The sequence below is a fragment of the Hyperoodon ampullatus genome, assembly GCF_949752795.1.
Source record: "Hyperoodon ampullatus genome assembly, chromosome: 3".
Classification (NCBI taxonomy): Eukaryota; Metazoa; Chordata; class Mammalia; order Artiodactyla; family Ziphiidae; genus Hyperoodon; species Hyperoodon ampullatus.
Window position 1 is genome coordinate 34,810,105 of NC_136916.1, and position 25,338 is coordinate 34,835,442.

Here is a 25,338-nt window from a genome sequence, read left to right on the forward strand (position 1 = left end):
AGGATTTTTCAATACACACTAATCAATCAACGTGATACACCATCTTTAACAACATCTTAAAAACCATATGATCATCTCAATAGATGCAGAAAAAGCTTCTGACAAAATTCATCACCAATTTATGATAAAAACTCTCCAGAAAGTGGGCATAGAGGGAACCTACCTCAACATAATAAAGGCCATATACGACAAACCCACAGCAAACATCATTCTCAATGGTGAAAAACTGAAAGCATTTCCTCTAAGATCAGGAACAAGACAAGGATTTCACTCTCGCCACTATTATTCAACACAGTTTTGGAAGTCCTACTCACAGCAATCAGAGAAGAAGAAGAAATAAAAGGAATACAAATTGGAAAAGAAGAAGTAAAACTGTCACTGTTTGCAGATGACATGATACTATACATAGAGAATCCTAAAGATGCCACCAGAAAACTACTAGAGCTAATCAGCGAATCTGGTAAAGTTGCAGGATACAAAATTAATGGACAGAAATCTCTTGCATTCCTAGAATAAAATACCTAGGAAAAAACCTACCTAGGGAGACAAAAGACCTGTATGCAGAAAACTATAAGACACTGATGGAAGAAATTAAAGATGATACCAACAGATGGAGAGATATACCATGTTCTTGGATTGGAAGAATCAATATTTTGAAAATGACTATACTACCCAAAGCAATCTACAGATTCAATGCAATCCCTATCAAATTACCAATTGCATTTTTTACAGAACTAGAACAAACAATCTTAAAATTTGTATGGACACACAAAAGACCCCAAATAGCCAAAGTAGTCTTGAGGGAAAAAAGCGGAGATGGAGGAATCAGATTCCCTGAATTCAGACTATACTACAAAGCTACAGTAATCAAGACGATATGGTACTGGCACAGAACCAGAAATATAGATCAATGGAACAGGATAGAAAGCCCAGAGGTAAACCCACGCACCTATGGTCAACTAATCTATGACAAACGAGGCAAGGATATAAAATGGAGAAAAGACATTCTGTTCAATAAGTGGTGCTGGGAAAACTGGACAGCTACATGTAAAAGAAGGAAGGTAGGGCTTCCCTGGTGGCACAGTGGTTGAAAGCCTGCCTGCCGATGCAGGGGACACGGGTTCGTGCCCCGGTCTGGGAAGATCCCACATGCCGCAGAGCAGCTGGGCCCATGAGCCATGGCCACTGAGCCTGCGCGTCCGGAGCCTGTGCTCCGCAACGGGAGAGGCCACAACAGTGAGAGGCCCACGTACTGAAAAAAATAATAAAATAAAATAAAAAATAAAAAAAATAAAAGAATGAAGGTAGAACACTCCCTAACACCATACACAAAAATAAACTCAAAATGGATGAGAGACCTAAATGTAAGACCAGACACTCTAAAACTCTTAGAGGAAAACATAGGAAGAACACTCTTTGACATAAATCACAGCAACATCTTTTTTGATCCACCTCCTAGAGTAATGGAAATAAAAGCAAAAATAAACAAATGGGACCTAATGAAAATTAACAGCTTTTGCAAAGCAAAGGAAACTACAAACAAGATGAAAGGACAACCCTCAGAATGGGAGAAAATATTTGCAAACGAATCAACGGACAAAGGATTAATCTCCAAAATATATAAACAACTCATGCAGCTCAATATTAAAAAAACAAACAACCCAATCCAAAAATGGGCAGAAGACCTAAATAGACATTTCTCCAAAGAAGACATACAGATGACCAAGAAGCACATGAAAAGCTGCTCAATGTCACTAATTATTAGAGAAATGTAAATCAAAAATACAATGAGGTATCACCTCACACCGGTCAGAATGGCCATCATCAGAAAATCTACAAACAACAAATGCTGGAGAGGGTGTGGAGAAAAGGGAACCCTCCTGCACTGTTGGTGGGAATGTAAATTGATACAGCCACTATGGAGAACAGTATGGAGGTTCCTTAAAAAACTCAGAATAGAATTACCATGTCCCAGCGATTCCACTACTGTGCATATACCCAGAGAAAACCATAATTCAAAAACCATAATTCCATAATTCATAAACCATAATGCACCCCAATATTCATTGCAGCACTATTTACAATAGCCAGGTTATGGAAGCAACCTAAATCCCCATCAACAGACGAAAGGATAAAGAAGATGTGGTACATATACACAATGAAATATTACGCAGCCAAAAAAAGGAATGAAATTGGGTCATCTATAGAGACATGGATGGATCTAGTGACTGTCATACAGAGTGAAGTAAGTCAGAAACAGAAAAACAAATATCATATATTAACGCATATACATGGAACCTAGAAAAATGGTACAGATGAACTGGTTTGCAGGGCAGAAATAGAGACACAGATGTAGAGACGTATGGACACCAAGGGGGACAAAGTGGCTGAGCGGGTGGGGGGTGGTGATGGTGGGATGAATTGGGAGATTGGGCTTGACATGTATACACTAATAAGTATAAAATGGATAACTAATAAGAACCTGCTGTATAAAAAATAGATAAAATAAAATTCAAAAAGAAATAAACTTAAGGTTGATGTTTTTAAAAAAATGTAGAGTCTGATTCAGCAGGTCTGGGGTGGGGCCTGAGAGTCTGTATTTCTAACAAGCTCTCAGGTGATGACAACATTTCTAGTTCATGTCAGTAGCAAGCATGAATAGGTCTGTGTAGACAGGAGGCTGAAAAACAGGTAAGGGATACATCACAAAAAAGCCACACTGAGGAGTTTGGGCTTTCTCCTTAGTACATTGGGGAGACACTGAAGAACTTTAAGTAGGAAAGGGATACATCATATCTGCAGTTTTAAAAATGACTCTGGGGCTTCCCTGGTGGCACAGTGGTTGAGAGTCCGCCTGCTGATGCAGGGAACGCGGGTTCGTGCCCCGGTCCGGGAAGTTCCCACGTGCCACGGAGCGGCTGGGCCCGTGAGCCATGGCCGCTGAGGCTGTGCGTCCAGAGCCTGTGCTCCGCAATGGGAGAGGCCACAACAGTGAGAGGCCCGCGTACCGCAAAAAAAAAAAAAGAAGACTCTGGTTACCGAGTACATGTGTGTATGTGTTTGGGGGAAGGGTGTGTGTGTGCAGCACATTTCTGCTCCAGAGACATAGGAATGTCCAGCCCTAGAGAAGCCCCTATAAATTCGCGGTCAGATGTGAACAGAAGCAGCAGCCAGGTGGGGAAACAGAGTGGTAGGCAGTGGTTCTGAAATTTGAACAGGCAAGGAAATCACCAAGAAGGATTATTAAAACAGATTCCTGGGTCTAACCCCCCAGAATGTCTTCTTCAGTAGCTCTGGAGCAGCACCTGAGAATCTGCACTTCTAACAAGTTCACAGGAGATGCTGGTACTGCTGGTCTTGTCTTGGGATCACACTTTGGGAACCACTGGTATAGTGGAAAAAGCACAGGCTTTGGGGCCATACAGATATGAATTCAAAGCCCTGACCCACCACTTCCTAGCTGTGTGACTTTGGGCAAGTTTTTTAAACTCTTTGAGTCTCTGGTTTCTTATTTGTAGTAAGAAAATAGTAAAATAATACTAAACTCATGGCAGGATGGTTGAGTGATGATGGTGGTAAGGATTAAGTAAAGTACACATAGTGTGTGCTTTATAAGGCAGAGCGGCTTTGCTCTGGGTTGCACTGGAAGGGTAGGACCAATTTAAAAAAAAAAACAAACTGTGAGATGAGAAAACTTGTTTTAAGCTGCTAAATTTGTGGTCATCTGTAACATGCAGCAATACAAAAAAATAATACAAAGGATAAACACAAAATTCCAGGAAGGGATATGTCTGAAATATTCACTTTTTTTTTTTTTTTTTTTGGTGGTACGCGGGCCTCTCACTGCTGTGGCCTCTCCCATTGCAGAGCACAGGCTCCGGACACGCAGGCTCAGCAGCCATGGCTCACGGGCCCAGCCACTCCACGGCATGTGGGATCTTCCCGGACCGGGGCACGAACCTGTGTCCCCTGCATTGGCAGGCAGACTCTCAACCACTGCACCACCAGGGAAGCCCCACTTTTTTTTTTTTAAGTAGCTGAAATTAGGTTTTATGGGGATCCAATTACTGAAATAAGGAGTCATTTGTGCTGTCAATTCATTTTATCATTCCTGCTTTAGTCATCTGACACATAAGCAGTTGATTTCAATCCTGAGCCCCACAAGAGCAAAGATACACTATGTACAGAAGATAAACTGGAGTGCTCATGGAATTTCTAATGCCCAATAAATCAGTGTTTCACTAAATAACAATTTCTTACTCCTCTTGACAGTTTAGAGAGTAAAAAAGGAGAAAAATTAACCAAGACCACCCTTTCTGATAAATAACAAACTATCAATTACGTGTAAACCAAGATGGTAAGATGATCATAAATGGATTTTTATACATGCCATCACAGCACTTTCTCCCTCCCATAAAACCTAACCCTATACACACCAACTGCTGCGCTCCTTCTTGCTAAATCCAAACATGTCACAGACTAGCACGAACTGCTTAGCCACCACTCAGCACTGCAATGTCCAAGGATTAGACTGCTAAAACTGATGGAATTAGCATTCAAGGCAAGGCAAAGTTGATGGCACAGACTTCCGTCAACTGTCATCTCCCTCTCTCTCATACAGCAGCTCCCCTGGTTAACCTGCAAGGAGAGGAGCACGTGCTTTTCTGCTCGTGATGCTGCATGTCTTAGAAGCTCCTAACTTACTGCTTCTTGCTGATCCTGACTGGCTCCCTGGACCTCTGGCATTCATCCTATGACCTTTATCATTTATTTATTACATATATACCTTGTTTATGTCCAAAAATGTTCTGATGGCTCTAGCTTGTGGTTTCTTACTTGCCCTTTGCCTCAGACATATTTAGATGCTGGCTGTTCACCAACTTACAGATCAATTTTTGGGATCTGCCTGCCAAGAAACTGTTGCCTATCACCTGCTCACTGCCCATGCCTTTGGCCTGTGCCACCTAGTTTTTGGATCTTTATATTTCTTGAACATCTGCTATTGCCCTGGCTCCAACATGACATCTGTTCTTACCAGTTCCTTCTTCTAGCCTTGAGCAGAAAAGCCTTATAATTAACTAAATAAGGTTTGAAAACTTGGTTCATATACTGGTTTAATTTCCTAAATGCTACTAAGCGAGACAGGTTTACCAAATGTTACTGAAGTAACACAAGAGGAAGTACATGGATTCACCTGAATGTGCCTTTCTAGAGACAAAATAAATCTACTAATAAGGTAATCACCAATCTCAACCAATCTGACAAGGTATCAGAACCTTGAAACAATAAACTAACGTTTTACTTCCAATTCTTACCCGCTGCAAAAACTCAAGAGGACTGTATTTGGGCCCCAAGACGAAAATTTTCTTTCCTCTTCGAGCCACACCACTGAATACTCGAGCAAATGCAATAAAAGGCTCTTGGTCATTTCCTTCCTGGGGCACAGGTTTAAGGGTCTCACTCTCCACTTCTTGCTCATCACCTGCCAGAAGCCAAAGGATAATGAGTGCCAGGAATGCTCTCTCCAATCCAGGGACTGCTGAGAAACTCAGAGGGAACAGGGAATATGCTATTTTCAGCCCAGTTTCAGCAAGGAAACACCAAGAATGAAAGTATACTGATAAAAGCTACCTTTAAAGCTAAAAAGCCCAAGAGCTAAAGGATGAGTGTCCCAAGTTAAGTAAAAATCCCATCTCACCAAAGCCTATTTAGGAAAGCTGTACCTTTTGGCTCTTCTCCCTGTGGACTCGTTTCAAGGGCACTCCCGTCCTGGGTGGGCTCCAAAGGTGCTTGGCCCTGCGCAGCTGCCAGCTTCTCCGCGTGCCTTCGTCTTGCACGCTCATGCCTCTCAGCAATCTCCTCCTGAGTGAGAGGTCTACAGGATACCACAGATACGTTAACACCTGGCAACATCAAGCATCTCTCAGTCTGTTCAAGTAGAGAAACAGCAAGTGTTAACGTGGCTGGAGAAGATGATGGTTGGTCCCCAGTCTCTTCCAGGCGGAAGGTTTCTCCAAGTTCTCTCCCTCACTGCAGCAAGAGGAGAGAAGGCCTATCGGGCTTTCTCTGAGAATGCTGCATCCCCAGCTAGTCTGAGCTTATGAACTGACATGCAAGAGCCCATGTCCCCACACAGAGCCACACACAACAGCACGGAACCTTTCTTAGGTACTGATGTTCCTCCTCAATAAGGCAAAGGACAGGAAAAGGAAGGGTGTGAGTAACAGACACCGGGGCTCAGAACACCCCTGTAAAGAGACAAGCATAAGACTTCAATGAGAAATTGAGGTTTTCTCCTCAAGTACAAAAATATATCTTCATGGAGAATTGGGGTCCAAGAAGAAGGGTCAGGCTGGACGCTGGCAATTCATCAGGATAAGAGGTCAAATAGTGATTATCAGTCATTGTGTTAGACCCAAGTACCACCAGAGAAAAGGCAGTGCGTGGGTGTGTCTGGCTGTCTGCTGGGGGGTTCATCTGGGGGGTGGGTCATGTTGCTTGATCCTGTCCCTTTGTGCCTGCCTCCACTGCTGTCCCCACTGTGATTTTATGATTCCTGCTTCACTCCCTGGTCTCTGACTTGACACCTGGCTGATAATCTCGTCTCCCAGCCTGCCATTCCCCTTTCCCCTTCTCTCTCCTTAAGCACTAGAATCCATTCAGATGGCCATTCTGAGAGTGCACTGTCCACGTGCATTCTAAATGTCCACATGCTCTTGGAGATCCTGATGTCAGGTACCCTAAAACCCCTTTTTACTTTGTGTGGGCTACGCTGGGAGGTGGATGCTTAAGTCACTGACTGTCCACTGCTGTCCTCTTCAGACACCTGCCTGCTAGACAAGACCTCCCACTAGGGCTGGACACCAATGCTACTCCCTTAGCATCTGCACCTCGAAATCGAAGAATTCAGTTCTAGGAGTCGGCCCCTTCTAGTCAGACCCATCCCAATGCAGGTGGCAGGGCTGTGCCGTAAGACACAAAAAAATGAGAGCGTGATCTTTGAGAATGGCTTGCTCAGGTGTCGTTAGGCAATCAAACCTGCTGGCAGTTTCGCTACAAGAGATAAGCTCCTCCTTACTGGAAGCTCTACATGTTAAAGGCCTTTCAAACACAGGATAAAAGCTGCTTCCTCATAATTTCTCATCATGGCTCTTGTTCTGTCTTCTGGAGCAACGTCCAACAAACCTTCTTCCCTCTGCTTTCCTTTCAATCATCTGCATTCATGCCCTTCCCCTCCCTCTTCTCTTCTTCAGGCTACACACTCCAGCTGCTCCGTCAATCAATCCCTAGATAACTTACCTTGTTTCTAGACTTTTGCTAAAATCTTTTATAAGAGTATCTGAAAAGTATGAATTAAAATATAAATGCAGAATACATTATTATTACTACAAACAGGGTGGGAAAAAAAACCCCCGATGCACTTGTTAGCACACGGAGAGAAACGGTCTCTTCCAATGGGCTTATCACTATGATACGGACATTGTGTTCTTCACTCTATGTATATTATAGCACATATTTATCAAAACAAATGACACAGGTATTATTACTTGTAGTTTACAGATGAGAAACTGGAGGCTTAGGAAATTTACATAACTTGACCCAAAGTGACATAGACAATAAATGGAGGAGCCGTAATTCAAATACAGATATGACTCCAAACTCTATACTCGTTATCATCAGGCTATGTCTCCCATCCAGAAGGAATTAAAGACGATAAAATCATCATCACATTAAGTAAATGTGGTTTTATTATAGCTTTGGTTAAGAAAGAAGCATATTTGCTCACATATATTAAATCCTCATTCCGCCTGAGCTCATAACATGATTAGCATTTTATATTTACTAATCAGCATCAAATGCATGCAGGCTTGCTGTCCATCTACATGTTTATCCATCCATCCAGTTAACGCCTACTATGTGCCAGGCACTGCTGTGAGCACCAGGAGTGGTGGCAGAGGTAAACAGAGCAGACGGAGGAGAAGTCAGCAAGGTTTTACATGAAGAACCCATTGTGTAAACTAGTATTTATTGAGAATAAAGAGGAATTTATTTGCAAGAAAACAGAGCTTTACTAGTCAAGGAACACCTGTGGGCGGTGAGTTATTGAGGCTGTCGTTGAGCTAACTATGGATGACAGTTCTGAGGGGAAGGCAGTCAGCAACAGCAGGGATGAAGGAGACCAGAGGTGAGAATGCTGACTGGAGCGTCAAATGGCAGACTGGGGAGGTGAATCTGGAGAAGAAAGGAAAAGAGGCAACAACACAAAACCACCCACCCTCAGGATTCCAAGCTGAATGTTCCTGCTCTGGCCTCTGCGAAGCTGGCCAAGGGGTGGGCTGGGAGAGTGTCAAGAGAAAGGGCTGGAAAGCTGGCTGTAGTTGGTACGATCAGTAACCACACCACCAGGTAGCTGAGATGATGGGAACCAAGGGACCAAGGAACGCGGCTTCTACCTGAAGATCACATCTTGTTACTGAAAGAAGTTGGTTCTCAAGAAGGAAGCCAAAGGGACACAAAGACTTGGGATTCAGAGGGAGAGGAACTGCCTCAAAAACTCCGAATAGGATGCTACCTAACAGGTACTTATCAGCAAGTAAGTATTCAGCAAGAATTTGATGGAGTACAGTTGAGAACAGCAAAAGCAAAGGCCCAGAATCTAAAAAGGGCAGGCAGGTTGGAAGGCTGCCTGCCTAGATTTAGAGGTGGAGGTTAAGAAGCTGCACAGGATGACGGAGGCCAGATTCCACACAGTGAAGAAGAAGACCATAGGTTTTCAAGCTAGACAGATGTAGATTCAAATACTGTTTTGGCCTCCTTCTAGCTACGTAACCTTGAGGGCACTACTTACTCTTTTTAAGGCCTCTTCATTTCCTCAGGTAAGACTGAAACATTAAACAGTTCCATTGCAGAACTGTTGTTAGATCTAAGTGGCATAATCAATGGTGAGGCAGGAATATGATAAGCTTAATAAACTGCAGCCAATTATTAGTGTTATCATCATTATTAATTATAACATAAAAGAGTAAGATCTGAGATGCTGCCTGAGGTACCAGGACCTTCTTCAGAAGTAATATTTATATCCTTTCTCTCAGGTTACTTGAAAGATTGTTACACAGAATGCCCCCAGAGTAGCTGTGGACAGCACAGAAGAGGAGCTTCCAAGCTCCTATATCGAGTGAAGCTTTTCATTCCAGACACCAAAATCATACTGAAGGAAGGATGGCAAATGGACTGGCAGAGTTAGAAACTGGGGCAGGGGAACCAGCTAGGAGACTGCTGCAATAATTCTCACAAGAAATGATCGGGATCTAATCATTTATACTAGCGGGGGGTGGGGGGCAGTGAAGGTGGGAAGGAGGGGAAGACACATGACCAACTCATATGATGCAGAATAGATCCTCCAAGACTCTGGAAACTTGAGAAATGAGCCATCTCCCTCCACACACGCACAATACACACGAAGATCAGCAGAGATACTCACCCATCCAACAATCTATACTGGGGCAGACAAGACAGGCTTAGATTAGACCCTGCCTGATGTTCAATAAAAGTTAACTGTGGCTACCACTACTGTTACTGCTCTTCAAACTGACGTGAATTCCAATCAACAGTCCCAGAGCCGATTTCAACAACCATCTCCTACAGAGGTATCACAATAAGATAAAGTACCCTGCAAATTTTATGTTCCCGCAGGGGCTGCGGCGTATGAATTCCAGGCTGAGGAGAGAAAGCATTACCTGCACCTTCCCACCCACACCCTCACTGCAGCCCCGTCAAACCTACAGCACTTCCCTGGCCCAGCCCAACTTTCCTTTTATCCTTACCTTTGCTTATTCTGAGGCAAAGCCTTAGCATCAACTGCAAACATTTTGGAAACAAAGATAATAACCGGAGCAGTGTCTTCGCTTCCACATTTCATAAAAGCTAAACAGACAGGAAATAAAACTGTTACTGTTTTTTCCCATTATTAAAGAGTCAGATTTTTCTGAAAACAATTACGAAGTTTAGAACATGGCATCATCCAAATACATAAGCAACCTATAATCTTTTACCACTATGATAAAAATTGCATCTGGAAAAGTATAAAATTGCTAGAAAAATAGTAGAGCAAGAGCAAGAGAACTGGCAGAAATGAGGAAAGGAAAGCAAAACTGATAGCGTGGGAGAAGCGGTAGAGGAACTCCCACATAGAACTAAAGCTGGGAAATGGGTTTAACCACCCACCATCAGCCCTCAGAAATGCTTCCTGTGGAGAAGGGATAGAACGGAGAAATTTTACCAAAGGTCAATCATCAATAGGTAGCTTACTAATAAAATACATAAAAACCAGGAGTTTTTCCAATCCCTCACAAAAACAAGTTAGAAAATAAAACAGACAAAAATATCTTATCATGATAATAACCAAAAACCTTAGAAATGAATTACGATTCAATACTATAAAGATGTCAATTTTCCCTAAATCTATAAATTTTAACACAATTTCCTATCGACATATTGACATTTTTCTTAACCTACATAAAAAAACCATTGGTTAAGATAAAAAACCATCGGTTAGTAATTTTTTAAAAAAATCACCCCACATCAAAATAATTCACACATAAAGAATTCAACAGTAAAATTCAAATAAGGAATAAAGGAAGCAAGAATTAAATATCTATCAGAAGTCTTGCCAGGGAAAACTTTGAAAGGCTGTGAGGAATAAAGTGACACGCCCTGACTTCAGTTTTTAACAGGATCACCCTGGCTGCAGTGTTGAGAAAACACGAAAGGCTATCAAGAACAGCAGCAGGGATACCAGCTGGAAAGCTATTATAATAACCAGATGAGAGATCATGGTCCAGGGAGGACCCAGGGAGGCAGAAGTGGAAATATTGAAAAGTAGTTGTTCTGGATATATTTCAAAGGAAGAGTAAACAGGATTTGCAGATGGACTGGATGCAGGGGCATGAGATAAATGTGGGAATTAAGAGCATACCGTTGTCATGTAAAGTCTTGAGACTGGACAAGATCAGCAGGTAGAAAACAGATGAGGTTCAAAGACTAAGCCTTGCTTTGGGGCATCCCACAGTTAAAAAGTCAGGGAGATGGAGAGGAACTGGAAAAAGAGATTAAGAATAAACAGCCAGCTCTGATGGCAAATATTTGGCTTGGCTTCCTAGCCTCAAGAGGCTATTAGAAGTTCAATCTGGAAATTCCTTATGAAAAGTTCCAGCAAAGCAGATTTAAAAGAGCCTATATGGTCAGCTGCTATTCTTGCTGGACCTATAAAAATAATCAGGCCAAGTTTAATGAAACTAAACTTACTTTGCAAACAAATTAGTCTTAATTTGGCTATCTTGGGTAGAAATGAGGGTGATTTCAGAGAAAAAAAATTGTTTCAATAGAAACTATAATACACACTTGTGGATATTCGATTCTAGTTCTTTTATCATCTTCAAGGTTTTGTTTTTCTACTGGCAAACTGGACTGGATCCTGAATTCTTCTAGTTTCCTCAAATGTTTGGCTACAACTCTCCAAAGTAACATTTCCAATTTTTCTCCCACTTTTGATTCGGAATCACTGAGAACCAAAGCTGCCCCTTTCCTGAAGCCCTGAAAACTGAAGCTGAACAACCTGCAATACACTTGAGAGAGACCACCACACAACATCCCATGTGTAGACAATCTTCAGGCCTGTTGCTGTGTAAGCCACTCAGAAAGTTTACCTGAACACTCAACGACATCATCAACGACATTTCACAATGCAGATGATACTTGACTCTGACATCTAGAAATCTTGACTGGCTGCCTCCTAGGTTCAGAAGTTGGTTTATAATTTGCTCCAACCATTAACCTTTTTCTTCTGTCTCCATAAAAATGCCTCTTATAATACCTGATTGCTTGCACCTTATAAGCCTAACTTTGAGAGCCCACCTGCATCACTGCCTCCAGAAATGAATTTAACTAGACAGACCTATTGTCAGGACTGAGACTGGTTTAATGAGATGGAACAATCTACCAACTCAGCTTCTGGATTGTGACACTCCTTGAAGACGATTCAAAGGCAGAACTGTTGAAGAGCAAAATTTGCCACCCCAGAATGTGTTTCTCTGGCATGAGGATTAATTTAGGCTGATTATTTTTAAGAAGCAGAAGACTCAGGAAGTCTTTCTTTTTATGTCCCCTTAGCTGTCTAAAGAATTTAGATAAAGGGCCTGGTCCCGGAATAGAGCTATCACCAGAAAAGAATATGCAGCTATCACTGCAAAGAATATGGGCCAGGTGTGGTGGGGGAAACCTGGCAGGACCTAGAGATCAGAGTCCACTCTGTGTCCCAGAGTCTCTGCACAGCCCAGCAAACATTCTTTTCAACCAAACTTTTGCTTTTCCATCTTCATGTGAATTGCCTTCCTCCCCTTTGAAGTCCTAAACCACTCACAGTATTTAAGGTGAGGGTTTCAGCCAGTTATTCTGTTTTCCTGGGTCTATCCCATGTATACATGTTATTAAACTTTTGTTTGATTTTTCTGTTTAAAAAAAAAAAAAGAAAAAGGAATAAATAGCCAGGGAGACAGGGAGAAAGTAGGAGTATGTGGAAGCCTAGAAGTCAAGGAAAAAAGTGACTCAAGGAGGAAGGAGTGATCAACCATGTCAAATGGTAGTGACGGATCTAGTCAGATGAGGATTGAGAACTGGCTGAAAGATATAACAAAGGACAGTCAACAGTGAGAACAGTAGTGACTTGGGGGGCAGGGGCTGCAAATTCAATAGATTGGGAGAAAAAGAATAGGAGAAAGTGAGTACATACACATGAATTTCATGGAGCCACACAGAGCCTAGAATAGGAGGATCCCTCTCATGGGGAGCACATATACGGGGCTTCAAAAGAGCAGCACTGGGCTTCCCTGGTGGCGCAGTGGTTGAGGGTCCGCCTGCTGATACAGGGGACATGGGTTTGTGCCCTGGTCCGGGAAGATCCCACATGCCGCGGAGCAGCTGGGCCCGTGAGCCATGGCCACTGGGCCTGCGTGTTCGGAGCCTGTACTCCACACTGGGAGAGGCCACAACAGTTAGAGGCCCGCATACCACCAAAAAAAAAAAAAAAGAGCAGCGCAGCCCCTGGAATCACTTTTCCACAGTCCCTGGGGACACATCCATGGTGGTGATATGGCACTTTAGGAACACATTCCTGGCTATTTAGGAGGATGGAATACAGCATGGTTATAAGATTATGAAATGTGATCAGGGCAAAAGGTAGGGGTCTCAGAGCCTCTGGTACCCCCACTCCACTGGCAGAGCAAAATGGCTCTAGCAAAACTGAAATGTTAGAAAACAAAAGGCAACTGGTGAAATGTTTGTGAAATTGTTTGTCTGTGGAATTGGCCATTTGGCCATTTAGCAAACTAGCATTTAGCAAATTGGTCTAGAGTAGTCTGGACTTAGGACAATCAAAAATATGTTACCTGCTGCTTTACCTCACCTGCTTTCAGTGCCTGGGTTTCCGGTGGAAGAGAATCAAATGTTTGCGATCCTGTGCACATCAGTTTCTCCACTCTCTCGGCTGTAATATCAAGGGGACTAGGAAGTTTCTGACACACCATGGCTGAAGTCTGCTGTTAAGGACTCAAAACCTTGAGCAAGTGCCCTCCACCATGGCAGAGATTCACAGTATGCACTAAGTACTGAGGTAACAATGTATGTCTATAAGATGCCTGGGCTATAAGGCAGCACTACGCCACATATCACATCTCAAAATACGGATACAATTTCAGGGAGTTCATGGACACTCTAGAGCCCAGCAAGGATCCTCATGATAGATATTCCAACACTGACATCCTATGGAACAAGTGAGGAAGGACAACAGAGCTTAGGAGCATGGCTAACTGTGACCATTTAAGTCCTCAAAATCTTTTATGTGGTTTCATAAACTGGTATAAAACAACCATCAGCCACAAGCTATGATACAAGAAGGTCCCCCACCAGAGCGAGTGTCACTGTAGGGGTATGTGTCTATCACAGCTCTGAGATCCACTGCTGGTTCACTCCCAGGACACTGCGCCCCCAGCCCACTGCAGGGGTACGGCTGAGTACACACAGGTCAAGGAAAAGAAGATAGTCTAAATTCATCTATAAAATCCTTTAGTTAATGTAAGCCATTTAAAATCAAGTCTTTTTGGAATCACTAATGTGAGAGGAAGTATCAACAAGCTAACGAAAATATGGGTCTAAAATGAACCAGTGCTGTATAAAAAAATAAATAAAATAAAATTCAAAAATAAATAAATAAAATGAACTAGTGATCCTAACACAAACATCTAAATTATCTACTTATATGTAAATCTTAGTCTAAAAGTTTTTATCTTACAGATTACTAAACAAAAACTAAAAACATTTTTTAAGAACATTCAGGTTGATATTAGTCCTAGTTAATATTAATATATTCATTTTTAAAGTACTTAATACAGTTTCATGGTAGAACCTTAAATAACCCCAGAAGACTTTGGATGGAAATGCGTTATTTTCAGAGGATTTCCGGATTGCCAATAACACACTGGTTTTTCTTGTTTAGTCAAATCTATGATTTCATTAAAAACCATTAAAATAAAGGATACCAAGAACAGCTTGAGATATGGGAAGCCACTGACTGCAAATAGCATTGATCTGAACTTTAGGATCTGAATGCCGTGCCTCTCGGGCTCCAATTTTTAATCCTAAAGAAGTCACGATTTTATCAATTTTGTCTTTGTCCCTATAGTAAACGTACAGGATGGGTGGGGGGTGAGGGGTGAGGAGAGAGAAAGATCACATAAAGACACAAAGGAGCAGTGAGGAAAAGGGACTCAACATTGTTTGACACATTTATTCCTAATGTATTACTTTTACTATAAAAAAATTAAAATGCTTGAAGGGGCTCCTGCCACAGGAGGAAACGGCTCAACCTCTACCCATACGCTTCCAAATGAACTTTTCTTTAAAACGTCCCATGAAGCACCATTCCACAATCTCCCTAAAAAAGCTATGTCAACTGGTAAAGCAATTGTATAAATAAATACTAAAAAATCATTATTCCATCTCTGGAACAACTTAGAAATTTACTGAAGCAAACATTCTTTTCCACTTGTATCAGGCAAGTTTTTCCCCAAGTGCCCCATTAGTGATCCTTGACATCAAGCACCTTTTCTACTACAATTACTATTTTAAACTGAGTTTGTATAAACAAAAGTCTAATGTTTCTTTCCATCCTTTATATCTCTTCACCTCAGCACTCTATAAAATATTGCTGTTCTCTCCCTCCTGTCACCCTTTACTTGGGTTACACATACTCCTTTAAATTGTTTCCAAGCCCTGTAATCAACTCCTCTGTAAAGGCTCTGTTCATTTTTTCAGTTTATCTCAGCTTTCTGCAGTGTGACTCATCAAACTGAAAAGTGAGGCAAATTATACTGCTCAATTTATGTAACAATTTATAAGTCTTACTTTTTCAAGACAGCATCATACAAACTCCATATATTTTCCAGGATCAACTGTACAAATAAAGGTTTCTTTCCTTTTGCCTATAAAAAAGGATGAATTGGCTTAAATTTCTGAATATTTAATCGGTATCTTACATATTCATTCTTGACATGTTTTATTATCAGTGTTTCATTTCTACCAGAAAATATTTACTCAACAGCAAAGTGGAGGAAAGTAGCTATGAGAATGCTCTAAACAGCCAATAATTCACAATCAGTAACAATCCACTGTTCTCTTCCTCCAGGAACCATGGACTTCACAAACAAGACCATTTGGGGGATATATCACTGCAGTTGCCCTTTCACTGCCATCAAAGAAATACATGATACCCAAGCTGAGAGCTAAAACCTCACTCTAAAATTTCCATGGACTTTGTTCTAAAGAATGTTCTTAAACATGAAAAATGTTCAACTTCAAGGAAGAAGATATTTAAAAAAAACAAACAAAAAAAACCCCTATTATTTCTCTTACCAAACTGTACAAAATAATAGCAAGAGCACTTTGAGATGGATAATATACAAGAGCTGGAATATAAACTGATACCCTCTTTCTCAAGAACTATTGGCAAGGTATTGGGAAATTAGGCCATTACCTTTGAATGCCTGGTTAGAAAAAGCTCATTGTCAAGACATAAAAATGTATTTACCAAGATGCCCACCACAGCTTTACTTAAAACATCAAAATATTTGTGAAACAGAAATAAAAACTATGTCCAATCTTACAGAATTTATGTAGATTCCACATTTATGTAGAATGATTACGTAAATGATGATGTAATAGGGTCCTTATGTGACAGGAACTGTTCTAAAGACTTTTCTTGGATATTTCATATAATTATCCTAACCACCCTATAAGTATTACTATCTCCAATTTGCAGATGAAAAAAACTGAGACAAATGTCACGGAACTAGTAAGTGGTGGAGCTGAGATTCAAACAGAGTTGGATTCTCAAACCATGCTCTTTCCCACTTCATACACTGGCTCCTTCTTAAATACACTGTTTATAGAAAGATTTTAATGGCAACAGAAGATGTTCACAATATGATGTCAAGCAGAAAAGCAGCTATATTATATAAACAGCAAAATCTCAACTGAGGGGTGTATGTATCTATCCAGAAAGAATGAAAGAAATGAAAACCACGGTATTAGCAGTGCTGGCTTCTGATATTTTTTCTTTCCTTTATACTTATAAATACCTTCTTGAAGGAATATATATGCTCTTCAATGAGAATGAATTTATAAAATCCTGAATTTTACATTTAAAAAAAAATCTTCAAGAAAAGCATCCTCTGAGGCTACGTGATTCAGCAGCCTTACATCAACTCAATCAATAAAGTGCTCCAGGGAGCACCTGCCTCTCCACATCAGCAAAGCATGGTGACTGACATTCAATGAGAGAAGGCTGCAGCTGAGACTAGGGATAAAGTGTGGGCCACACAGTGATGTCTGAAAGAGATGTCTCTTTATGAAGGGGACACACAAATGCCTGATGCAAAATATGTGTCTTCAAGTTCACATGCACAGGATCTGAGGTTTTTGCTCCTCTTAAAGAGAAAAAACAAACAAACAAAAAAACCCAGGCAGTCCTTTGTTCCCTATATTTAAAGAACTCTATTTAAGCAATACTTGGATATAAGACACATGAGCTTTAGCCAAATATATACAGTAGAAAATCCCTCATAAACTGACTCCCATAAACCAAGGCCAAATTACAGGTGTGTTACAGTACAGGTTTTCATGGGGCAACAATGTGACCAACAATCAACAGGGACATATGCCACATTACCTGATCAACCTTCATAATCTTCTTAGCCTTCATATTTATATAATAATCTCCCCACAAGGTTTTCAAAAGAACTTCCTTTTTGATGCCAGTTTTTTGACTGTAGATTTTGGCAAAGTGCTCAATTCTGAAAGAAAAGCAAGTTTTCATGTTATTAATAACAACATAACTAAGTATGAGTACAGCTAACACTTGAGTGTTTCTGTGCCGGGTACTGTTCAACGTGCTTTAAATGTCATTTCAACTATCTTACAAGGTAGGTATTAATTATCTCCCCCATTTTACAGAAAAGGATAATGAAGTACGAGATATCACACAGGTTAACAAGTGAAGCTGGGATTCAAACCCAAGCAGTCTCGCTCCAGAGCCCAGCTTCCTGTCCAACTTTCCCTAAAGTCTTATGAATTAGAATTCATGCCATACCTCCCTTTTTTAATTCTGCATGTGTAAAACAAGAGGAATAATGGCCAAGGAAATGGAGGCTCCAGCTGCCCATTGCAGCCACGCCAACAATAAACTTTGTTTCAGCCCTTCACTGCTATAGGTACCTATTGCTCACAAAGAAAACAAACCCTAGAGCCAGAACCTGCCAAAAAAGGCTTTTTAGCATCCGGGATTAAACAGGAAACAGATAGATACACACTTACTTAACTCTCTCCAGCCCTTAGAGAAGTCAGTTAGCACCAGGTCTGCTCTACTGGAAACCCCAGCCACATGAGAGCGGTCACCTGACAAATAATGATGCTGTATATTACAGCATCTGCAGTATCTGGGTAAAGGACCTAGAAAAAATACCTTTTCTGCAGGGAACAGTATGTTCCTACATAATCTAAGCTTTGAGTCCAACTCTCAAAGTACCAGCAACTTAAAAGACGCCTGCTATATGCTCCAATGCAGAAGGAATCCAAAGTTAACAGATTCTAGACAATTCTTTACCTGTCAGTCAACAACTGTGGAATCCTGGGGTTAACTACAACCAAGTCCAATTAGCTGATATTCTCTTATGATAACAGAAGCTTGGTGGGAGCAATAAAAAGCTGCAGGAGGGGATTTCCCTGGCAGTCCAGTGTTTAAAACTTTGCCTTCCAATGCGGGGGCCGTGGGTTCGATCCCTGGTTGGGGAACTAAAATCCCACACGCCTTGTGGCCAAAAAACCAAAACAGAAAAACAGAAAGCAATATTGTAACAAATTCAATAGAGACTTTAAAAAAAAAAAAAAAAAAAAAGCTGCAGGAGTGGAAGTTAATAATTATGGTTGGAACCAGAAATATGAAGAGCATCAGGCAGCAGCTTAGAAGCAAAAACAGATGCTACAGAAACTGCTGAAGATAAATACCCAATGCCCCCTCTCACTGAGGGCCAAGGGAGAGAAAAACACCCATCAGGAATCAAAATTCATATGATACGTTATAAGCTACTAACATTCTGAAAGAGATGGCCTCAGAGGTCCATCACTTCCAAAGTAATTCACTATGGTAAGCTTTATTTCCCATTTGATCCAACAGTTATTTATTTAGTAGAGTTTTTTTTACTTTTCCAAAACTTTAGTTTCTATTATTATTTTACTTATACTTATCATATAAAAATTTATATATAAATTGTATATATAACATGTATATAATATATAATTTATACATTATTTATATGTGTTAGTATCACTATATTATTAATTTACAATCCTTTTCATCTTTTTGGAGGGAACCCATCTTCTCTTTACCAATTTTTACCTTACTCCATAGACATAGATTTCCTACTCTGGAGGGCTGAAAGGAGCACTCTTGGTCTCTCTCCCACCTCAATGGCTACTGCACGAGCAAAAAGAAGGCCAATGGCCAACACTTATTGGGCAGAGTTCCTATGCCTCAAAAAGGAAGCAAGCTCTGTCTTGCTCCCTACTCCAGGGATCAGTAAAAAGAGCCAAGCTTCCTCCTTGACTTCCTGGAGTTAAGTACACCTAGAACAAGGCACAGAACCTTCTTTCCAGAGGCAAGTCAGCAGACCCTTATCTCACCCTGGGCTTTCCATCTCTCAACACCTGATCTTGCCAGACAGGCTGCAATCCTCCATGCAGATTCGCAGATCCATTATAGGACCTACAGGAGGGAGACAATGGGAGGCAACTACTGTGGCCTGAGGTCCCAAGCACATTCTTCAGCCTAACTCTACCAGAGAGCCCTGTTCTTTACAGTGATGCTCGCTGGGTCCTCAATAAATACAGCCAACACTTTGATCATCATATTGGCAACTTGGGTCCATTCTTAGATGGTTAGCGCTGGAGATAATGACTGAGTGATTTGTATAAGCTTTCAACATAGTTTGTATTCCTTGAACTTGAATTGTTTGTTTGCCTGACATAGGATCAATTTTTATATATCCTTCATTGACACTTAAAACAAATCCAGACTTTAATTATAATACTATTCATATGGTTTGTTTCTATTTGATGTTAAACTGTGATATGATGTAATCCCCCCAAACCACATGGCTGTGGATTTCTACTTATACTTTTATTTTTGTCTCATGAACTTTGCTGTTATGATCATTAATCTCTTTACTACAGAAATGTGCCAATTATCCATATAAAAATGATCCTTATGCCACATTTGCCATAAATTCTGCTCTGCTTATCATTAAGATCGCCAAACCTACTTTCTTTTTATTCACATCTGTTTGACATATTGAGCCAAAGCTTTGGTGTTTACCCTCAGTCCCTTATGCTTTATGTTTATTTTATTTAGCAAATCTCTGGAAATTTCCTTCTTATAAAAGACAGTATCTCCTCAACAGGGGATTCAAATATTTACTGTCATAACTGTTCTGATTAGGTAGATTTCTATTCATGCTTCTAGGATTTTTTTGTTGTTGTTGTTGTTGATTTGGGCTACCCAGTCTGTTATGTTTTCTTTTATCCTTTACAACAATGTGTCAGATATATGTCTTGTTTTTAACTCAAAAAGTGGTAAACAAAAATTTTCACAAACACTGAAACATACTATAAAATCATAAATTATAGTAAGAAATTGGCCATTTGCTTAGACCACTGTCTTCAAACCCTTTTCTAGTCCATCATTTATTTACACATACATACACACAGACACATAAATCTTTGAAAATCTTGTTTTTCATCCTTTACATTCTTTTCAATCCCCCAGTTACCACAAAAGTTACTTATAAACATCAAACCTTTCTTCATTATTGCCTAGTGCTTTTATTCCTGTGTCTGTCATTAGTTATAATTTTAAAATACTGACAGTTTCTAGCACAACTTCTCCATTCTTGAATTCTATTTTAATTCATTTCCTCTACCGAATAACTTCAAACAAGATTCTCAGAAAAGATTTGCAGAACATGTTTTCCAAGACTACTGACCTATCAATCTTTTGCCCTGAATGACAGCTTGGCCAAGTATGAAATTTCTGGGCCACATACTCTTTTGTGTCCAAGGTACCCAATGGATTAATGTTAATTGCAGGATTCTAAGACACTGCTGCACAAAGACAAACAAAACTATAAGGAAGGGCTTTTCCTTGTCTTTTCTTTCCTGCCCCTGTTTTATAGGGTTGGGGCCTCAGCTCTACTTATCTTAATCAGGAACTAGATCGTTGCTGCCACCCACACAAATCAATGTGTTTCTGCTTTTTCAGAGCAGATTCTCCTGGAGTAACAACTATTAACAGGACAGATTTAGGCCACACAGCCACTAGTCACACTTCTTAATCCTGTCCCACTATATAAGAGTTTATAGAACCATCTGCTAAATTCTGAAATGTACTCATTTCCCACTTTTTGTGACAACTTTCCCTATTGAAGTTGCCAACTTTCCCCATTCACTGACATGTTAGAGGAAAATTGGAAGGAAATGGGTCTCCAGTGCTTTCATTTCCACCAACCCTTTTCCATAAATTAACATGTCAACTAGTTGAGAACAGGCACTAGCAGATCTATAAAGATGACTTTGTCTAATACAGGAGAATTCATTTATTGACTGAAAGTACGTAAAAATGTCCAAAGTTGTGAGAAGTTACTCTCATTCTGTTCATTCAAATCTCTCCCCATTCCTTCTTCCAGAATAAACTTTCCTTAATTTGTGAGATTTAGACTAAAATTCACATAAAACATTCAATTATTTATGAAAATCATTACAAGAAAAGGGCAAGCCCCTTACCTTGTAGCTCACTAGCAAAATTTACAAATTAAGAAATCAATAGGTCTGACCCTGTTATACGACTGAATGAGTCACTGTACATTTTAGCTCAAAGAAATTCTTAGAAATTATCTTAGACCTATATTCTTATTTTTCAGATGAGGAAACAAGGCCCAGAAAGATGACAATGGTAAGTCATCAACTACATATGAAAAGTACAAATTTTCAAGTTTGTAATTTCCATTTTCACTATATATCCATTATCTGAATTTATTTGTCTGGTATGGCCTTTATAGGCACCAAATAAACCAAGGTATCTATAATCTGTTACAAACTAGCAGAGAAAAATTATGGTATTATAATTTATTATGCTGCCCAAGGCAAATGTGTTCAGTCAAAAGGAAGTTGAAGAGCATGTTCCTGTAAAAAGGAAGACAAGGAACAGCCAAGGGTGGTTTCACCTGGTGCATTATTTCTGGTTCTATTCCTGCAAATTATATGTAAAGTTACGTTTACAAGTAAAGTAAATTTCATTATATCCCCACAACTGTTTACCCAGGCCGAAGACATTTTTCTCAAAGTAAAAATCCACTGAATTTTCTGATTTCACAAGTCAGTGATGGTTGTGGTTAGAAATGTAATCAATTACCTAGCACATTCAAAACTGATATCACTACTACTTGGCCTGAGTGTGTACATACCCAGAAGGGGCAATTAGAAAAAACAAGGGTCCCTATATTCCATAGTGAAGATCCCATAAAAGCACTATGGTAAAAAAGCACGAACTTCAGCGCCAGGCAAACTTTAAACTTAACAACAGCTATGCCACTCAGTGGCTAAGTGATGTTTAACAAATCAATCAATATCTTTGAACCTTAAATAATAAATATTAATACCTATTTAAAAGGATTGTTCTGGGACCTCCCTGGTGGCGCAGTGGTTAAGCATCCACCTGTCAATGCAGGGGACACGGGTCCAGGAAGATCCCACATGCCGCAGAGCACAGCAACTAAACCTGCATGCCACAACTACTGAGCCCACATGCCACAACTACTGAAGCCCACGTGCCTAGAGCCTGTGCTCTGCAACTAGAGAAGCCACCGCAAAAAGAAGCCTGCACACCCCACAGAAGAGTAGCTCCTGCTCGCCGCAACTAGAGAAAGCCCACGCACAGCAGTGAACACCCAATGCAGCCAAAAATAATTAATTTAAAAAAATTGGAAAAAATAAAAGGAGTGTTCTAAGAATTCAATGAAATAATTTAAGTAAAGTGACTAGCTCAATGCCTAGCATATGCACACCCTCAATAAAGTTAGTTTCTTTCCACAGTAACTTCTGCTAGTGTAGATAATAAAAGTTGATAATGTATTTGCTCATATATGCATAATAACCTCCAGACGATACACAAGAAACTGCCAGGACAAACTAGTTTTCTGTGGGGAGATGAACTAAAAAACTAAGGGATAGGGTGGGAGACTTTTCATTGTATACATTTTTGTACCTCCTGAATTTTGAATTTATTCAAATAATAAGGTTTAAAAAGTTAATTGTATATAAAATCTACAAAGAGATGCAAAACTTGTTGAATATTCAAAAATCAATATAATCTACTATATTAATAGTTAAAGAACAAAAATCATAGGATTATATTAATTGATACAGAAAAAGCATTTGAAAAAATCTGACACCAATTCATAGTAATAACTCAGAAAAAAAGGAGTGCAGGGGAACTTCCTTACCTTGACAAAGAACATTTAGAAACAACTTAGAACTAACATTATACCTCTTGGTGAAAGACCGAAAGATGGGGAACAAGGCAAGTATGTCTACTTTCCCCACTTATTCAAACAGTGCTGGAAGTTCTTGCCAGTGTAATAAGACAAGAAAAGAAAGGAAAGTGGCACAGGACAGGAAGAAATAAAAGTCTTATTTGCAGATGGCATGACTACCTTGTACAAAATCCCAAGGCATCTACAATAAACTCTTAGAACTAATGAATAGGTTTAGCAAGGCGACAATATACAAGATCGACACATAAAAATCAAGTAATTATATTTCAATACAGTAGAAGTGAATATGTGAACACCAAAATAAAAAATACAATACCATTATAATTTCTAGAAAAAAAGAAAAATTAGGTGCAAGCCTAATATAATATGTACAGGACCTAAATGCTGAAAACCATAAAATGCTGATTAAAGAAATCAAAGAAAATCTGCACAAATGGAGAAACATACAGTCTCCATGGATTAGATGATTCAACATAGTAAAGGCATCAATTCTCCTTAAATTAATATACAAGTTTACCATGCATTTTCCACCAAAATCCTAGCAAAATTTTTTTTTGCAGATATAGGCAAAGATTATTATAAAATGTATATGGAAAGGCACAGACCCTTGAACAGCTAAAACCATTTTGAAAAAGAAGAATGTGATGGAAATAATCCACCCAATTTCAAAACTTATTATACACTTAGAGTAATCAGGGCTATGTGGTATTGGTGGAAAGACAGACACATAGATCAATGAAACAGAATATAATACTCAGAAATAGACCCACATAAGTATGTCTAACTGATTCGGACAAAGGTACAAAAACAATTCAATAGAGGAGGTATAGGCTTTTCAATAAATGGTGTCAAAATAACTGGGACACCCACAGCCCCCAAAATGAACCTCGACCCAAGTTTCACATCTTATACAAAAACTTAACTCAAAATGAATCACAGACTTAAATGTAAGAAGGCAAACTAAAAAACTTCCAGAAAAAACATGAGAGAAAATATTCAGGATCTAGGGCTAGGCAGACTTCTTAATGCCAAAAGTATAATTCATAAAAGGAAAAATCGATAAACTGGACTTCTACTCAAATTAAAAACTTTGCTCTGTGAGAGACAATTATTAAGGTGAAAAGCGAAACTCTAGACTGGAAGAAAATATTTATGAAACACGTATGAGACAAAGGACTAATATCCAGAATATATAAAAAATTCTCAAAGCTCAAAAGTAAAACATAAATAAATAAAAAATAAAATTAGAAAATGGGCAAACGACTATACAACGAAGCAGATAGTCAAGAAAATGAAAAGGCAGCCTACTGAATAACAGAAAGTGTTTGCAAATTATATATCTGATAAGGGGTTATATCCAAAATATACGAAATACTCATACAACTCAATAGCAAAAAACCCAAACAATTCAACTGAAAAAAAGGACAGAGGATAAGAACAGACATTTTTCCAGAGAAGACCTACAGATAGCCAACAGGTATGTGAAAAGATGCTCAACATCACTAAATACTGATCATCACTATCAGGAAAATGTAAGTCAAATGAAAGTGAGCTATCACCTTACACCTGTTAGAATGGCTATTATCAAAAAAGGTAAGAAATAAGTATTGGCGAGGATGTGGACAAAAGGAAACGCTTTGTGCACTGTTGGTAGGAAGGCAAATAGGTACAACCACTATGGAAAATATTATGGAGGTTCCTCAAAAAATTAAAAATACAGCTACCATTTGATGCAGCAAGTCTACTTCTGGGTATTTATGCAAAAAAACCCCCAAAACACTTGAAAAGATATATGCACAACACCTTCATTGCAGCATTATTTACAACAGCCAAGGTATGGAAACAACCTAAGTGTCCACTGATACATGAATGGATAAAGATGATGCAGTACATATACACAAAACGGAATACTATTCAACCATAAAAAATAATGCAAACTTGCCATTTCCAACAACATGGATGGACTTCGAGGGTATTAGGCTAAATGAGATATGTCAGACAGAGAAAGACGAGGACAAATACTGCATGATCTCACATACATGTATGATCTTTAAAAGACAAAACCAAATAAACAAGCAGCTTACAGATACAGAAAACAGATTGGTGGTTGCGAGAGGCAGGGAGTAGA

The 25,338-nt window shown here is 39.7% G+C and overlaps 1 protein-coding gene across 2 annotated transcripts in view; it reads right to left on the reverse strand.

The window, feature by feature from the left end:
* The window catches only part of EFL1 (elongation factor like GTPase 1), a gene marked incomplete at its 5' end in the record, with an annotated part of 127,099 nt that overhangs the window by 85,847 nt on the left and 15,914 nt on the right, over positions 1–25,338 (reverse strand). For both annotated transcript variants that reach the window (XM_079701277.1, XM_079701276.1), the window contains 7 exons: positions 5,316–5,482; positions 5,724–5,875; positions 9,825–9,924; positions 13,460–13,582; positions 14,592–14,728; positions 15,457–15,533; positions 17,279–17,402. In XM_079701277.1, coding sequence (XP_079557403.1) covers positions 5,316–5,482; positions 5,724–5,875; positions 9,825–9,924; positions 13,460–13,582; positions 14,592–14,728; positions 15,457–15,533; positions 17,279–17,402 — 880 coding nt within the window. The remainder of the gene's footprint in view (positions 1–5,315; positions 5,483–5,723; positions 5,876–9,824; positions 9,925–13,459; positions 13,583–14,591; positions 14,729–15,456; positions 15,534–17,278; positions 17,403–25,338) is intronic.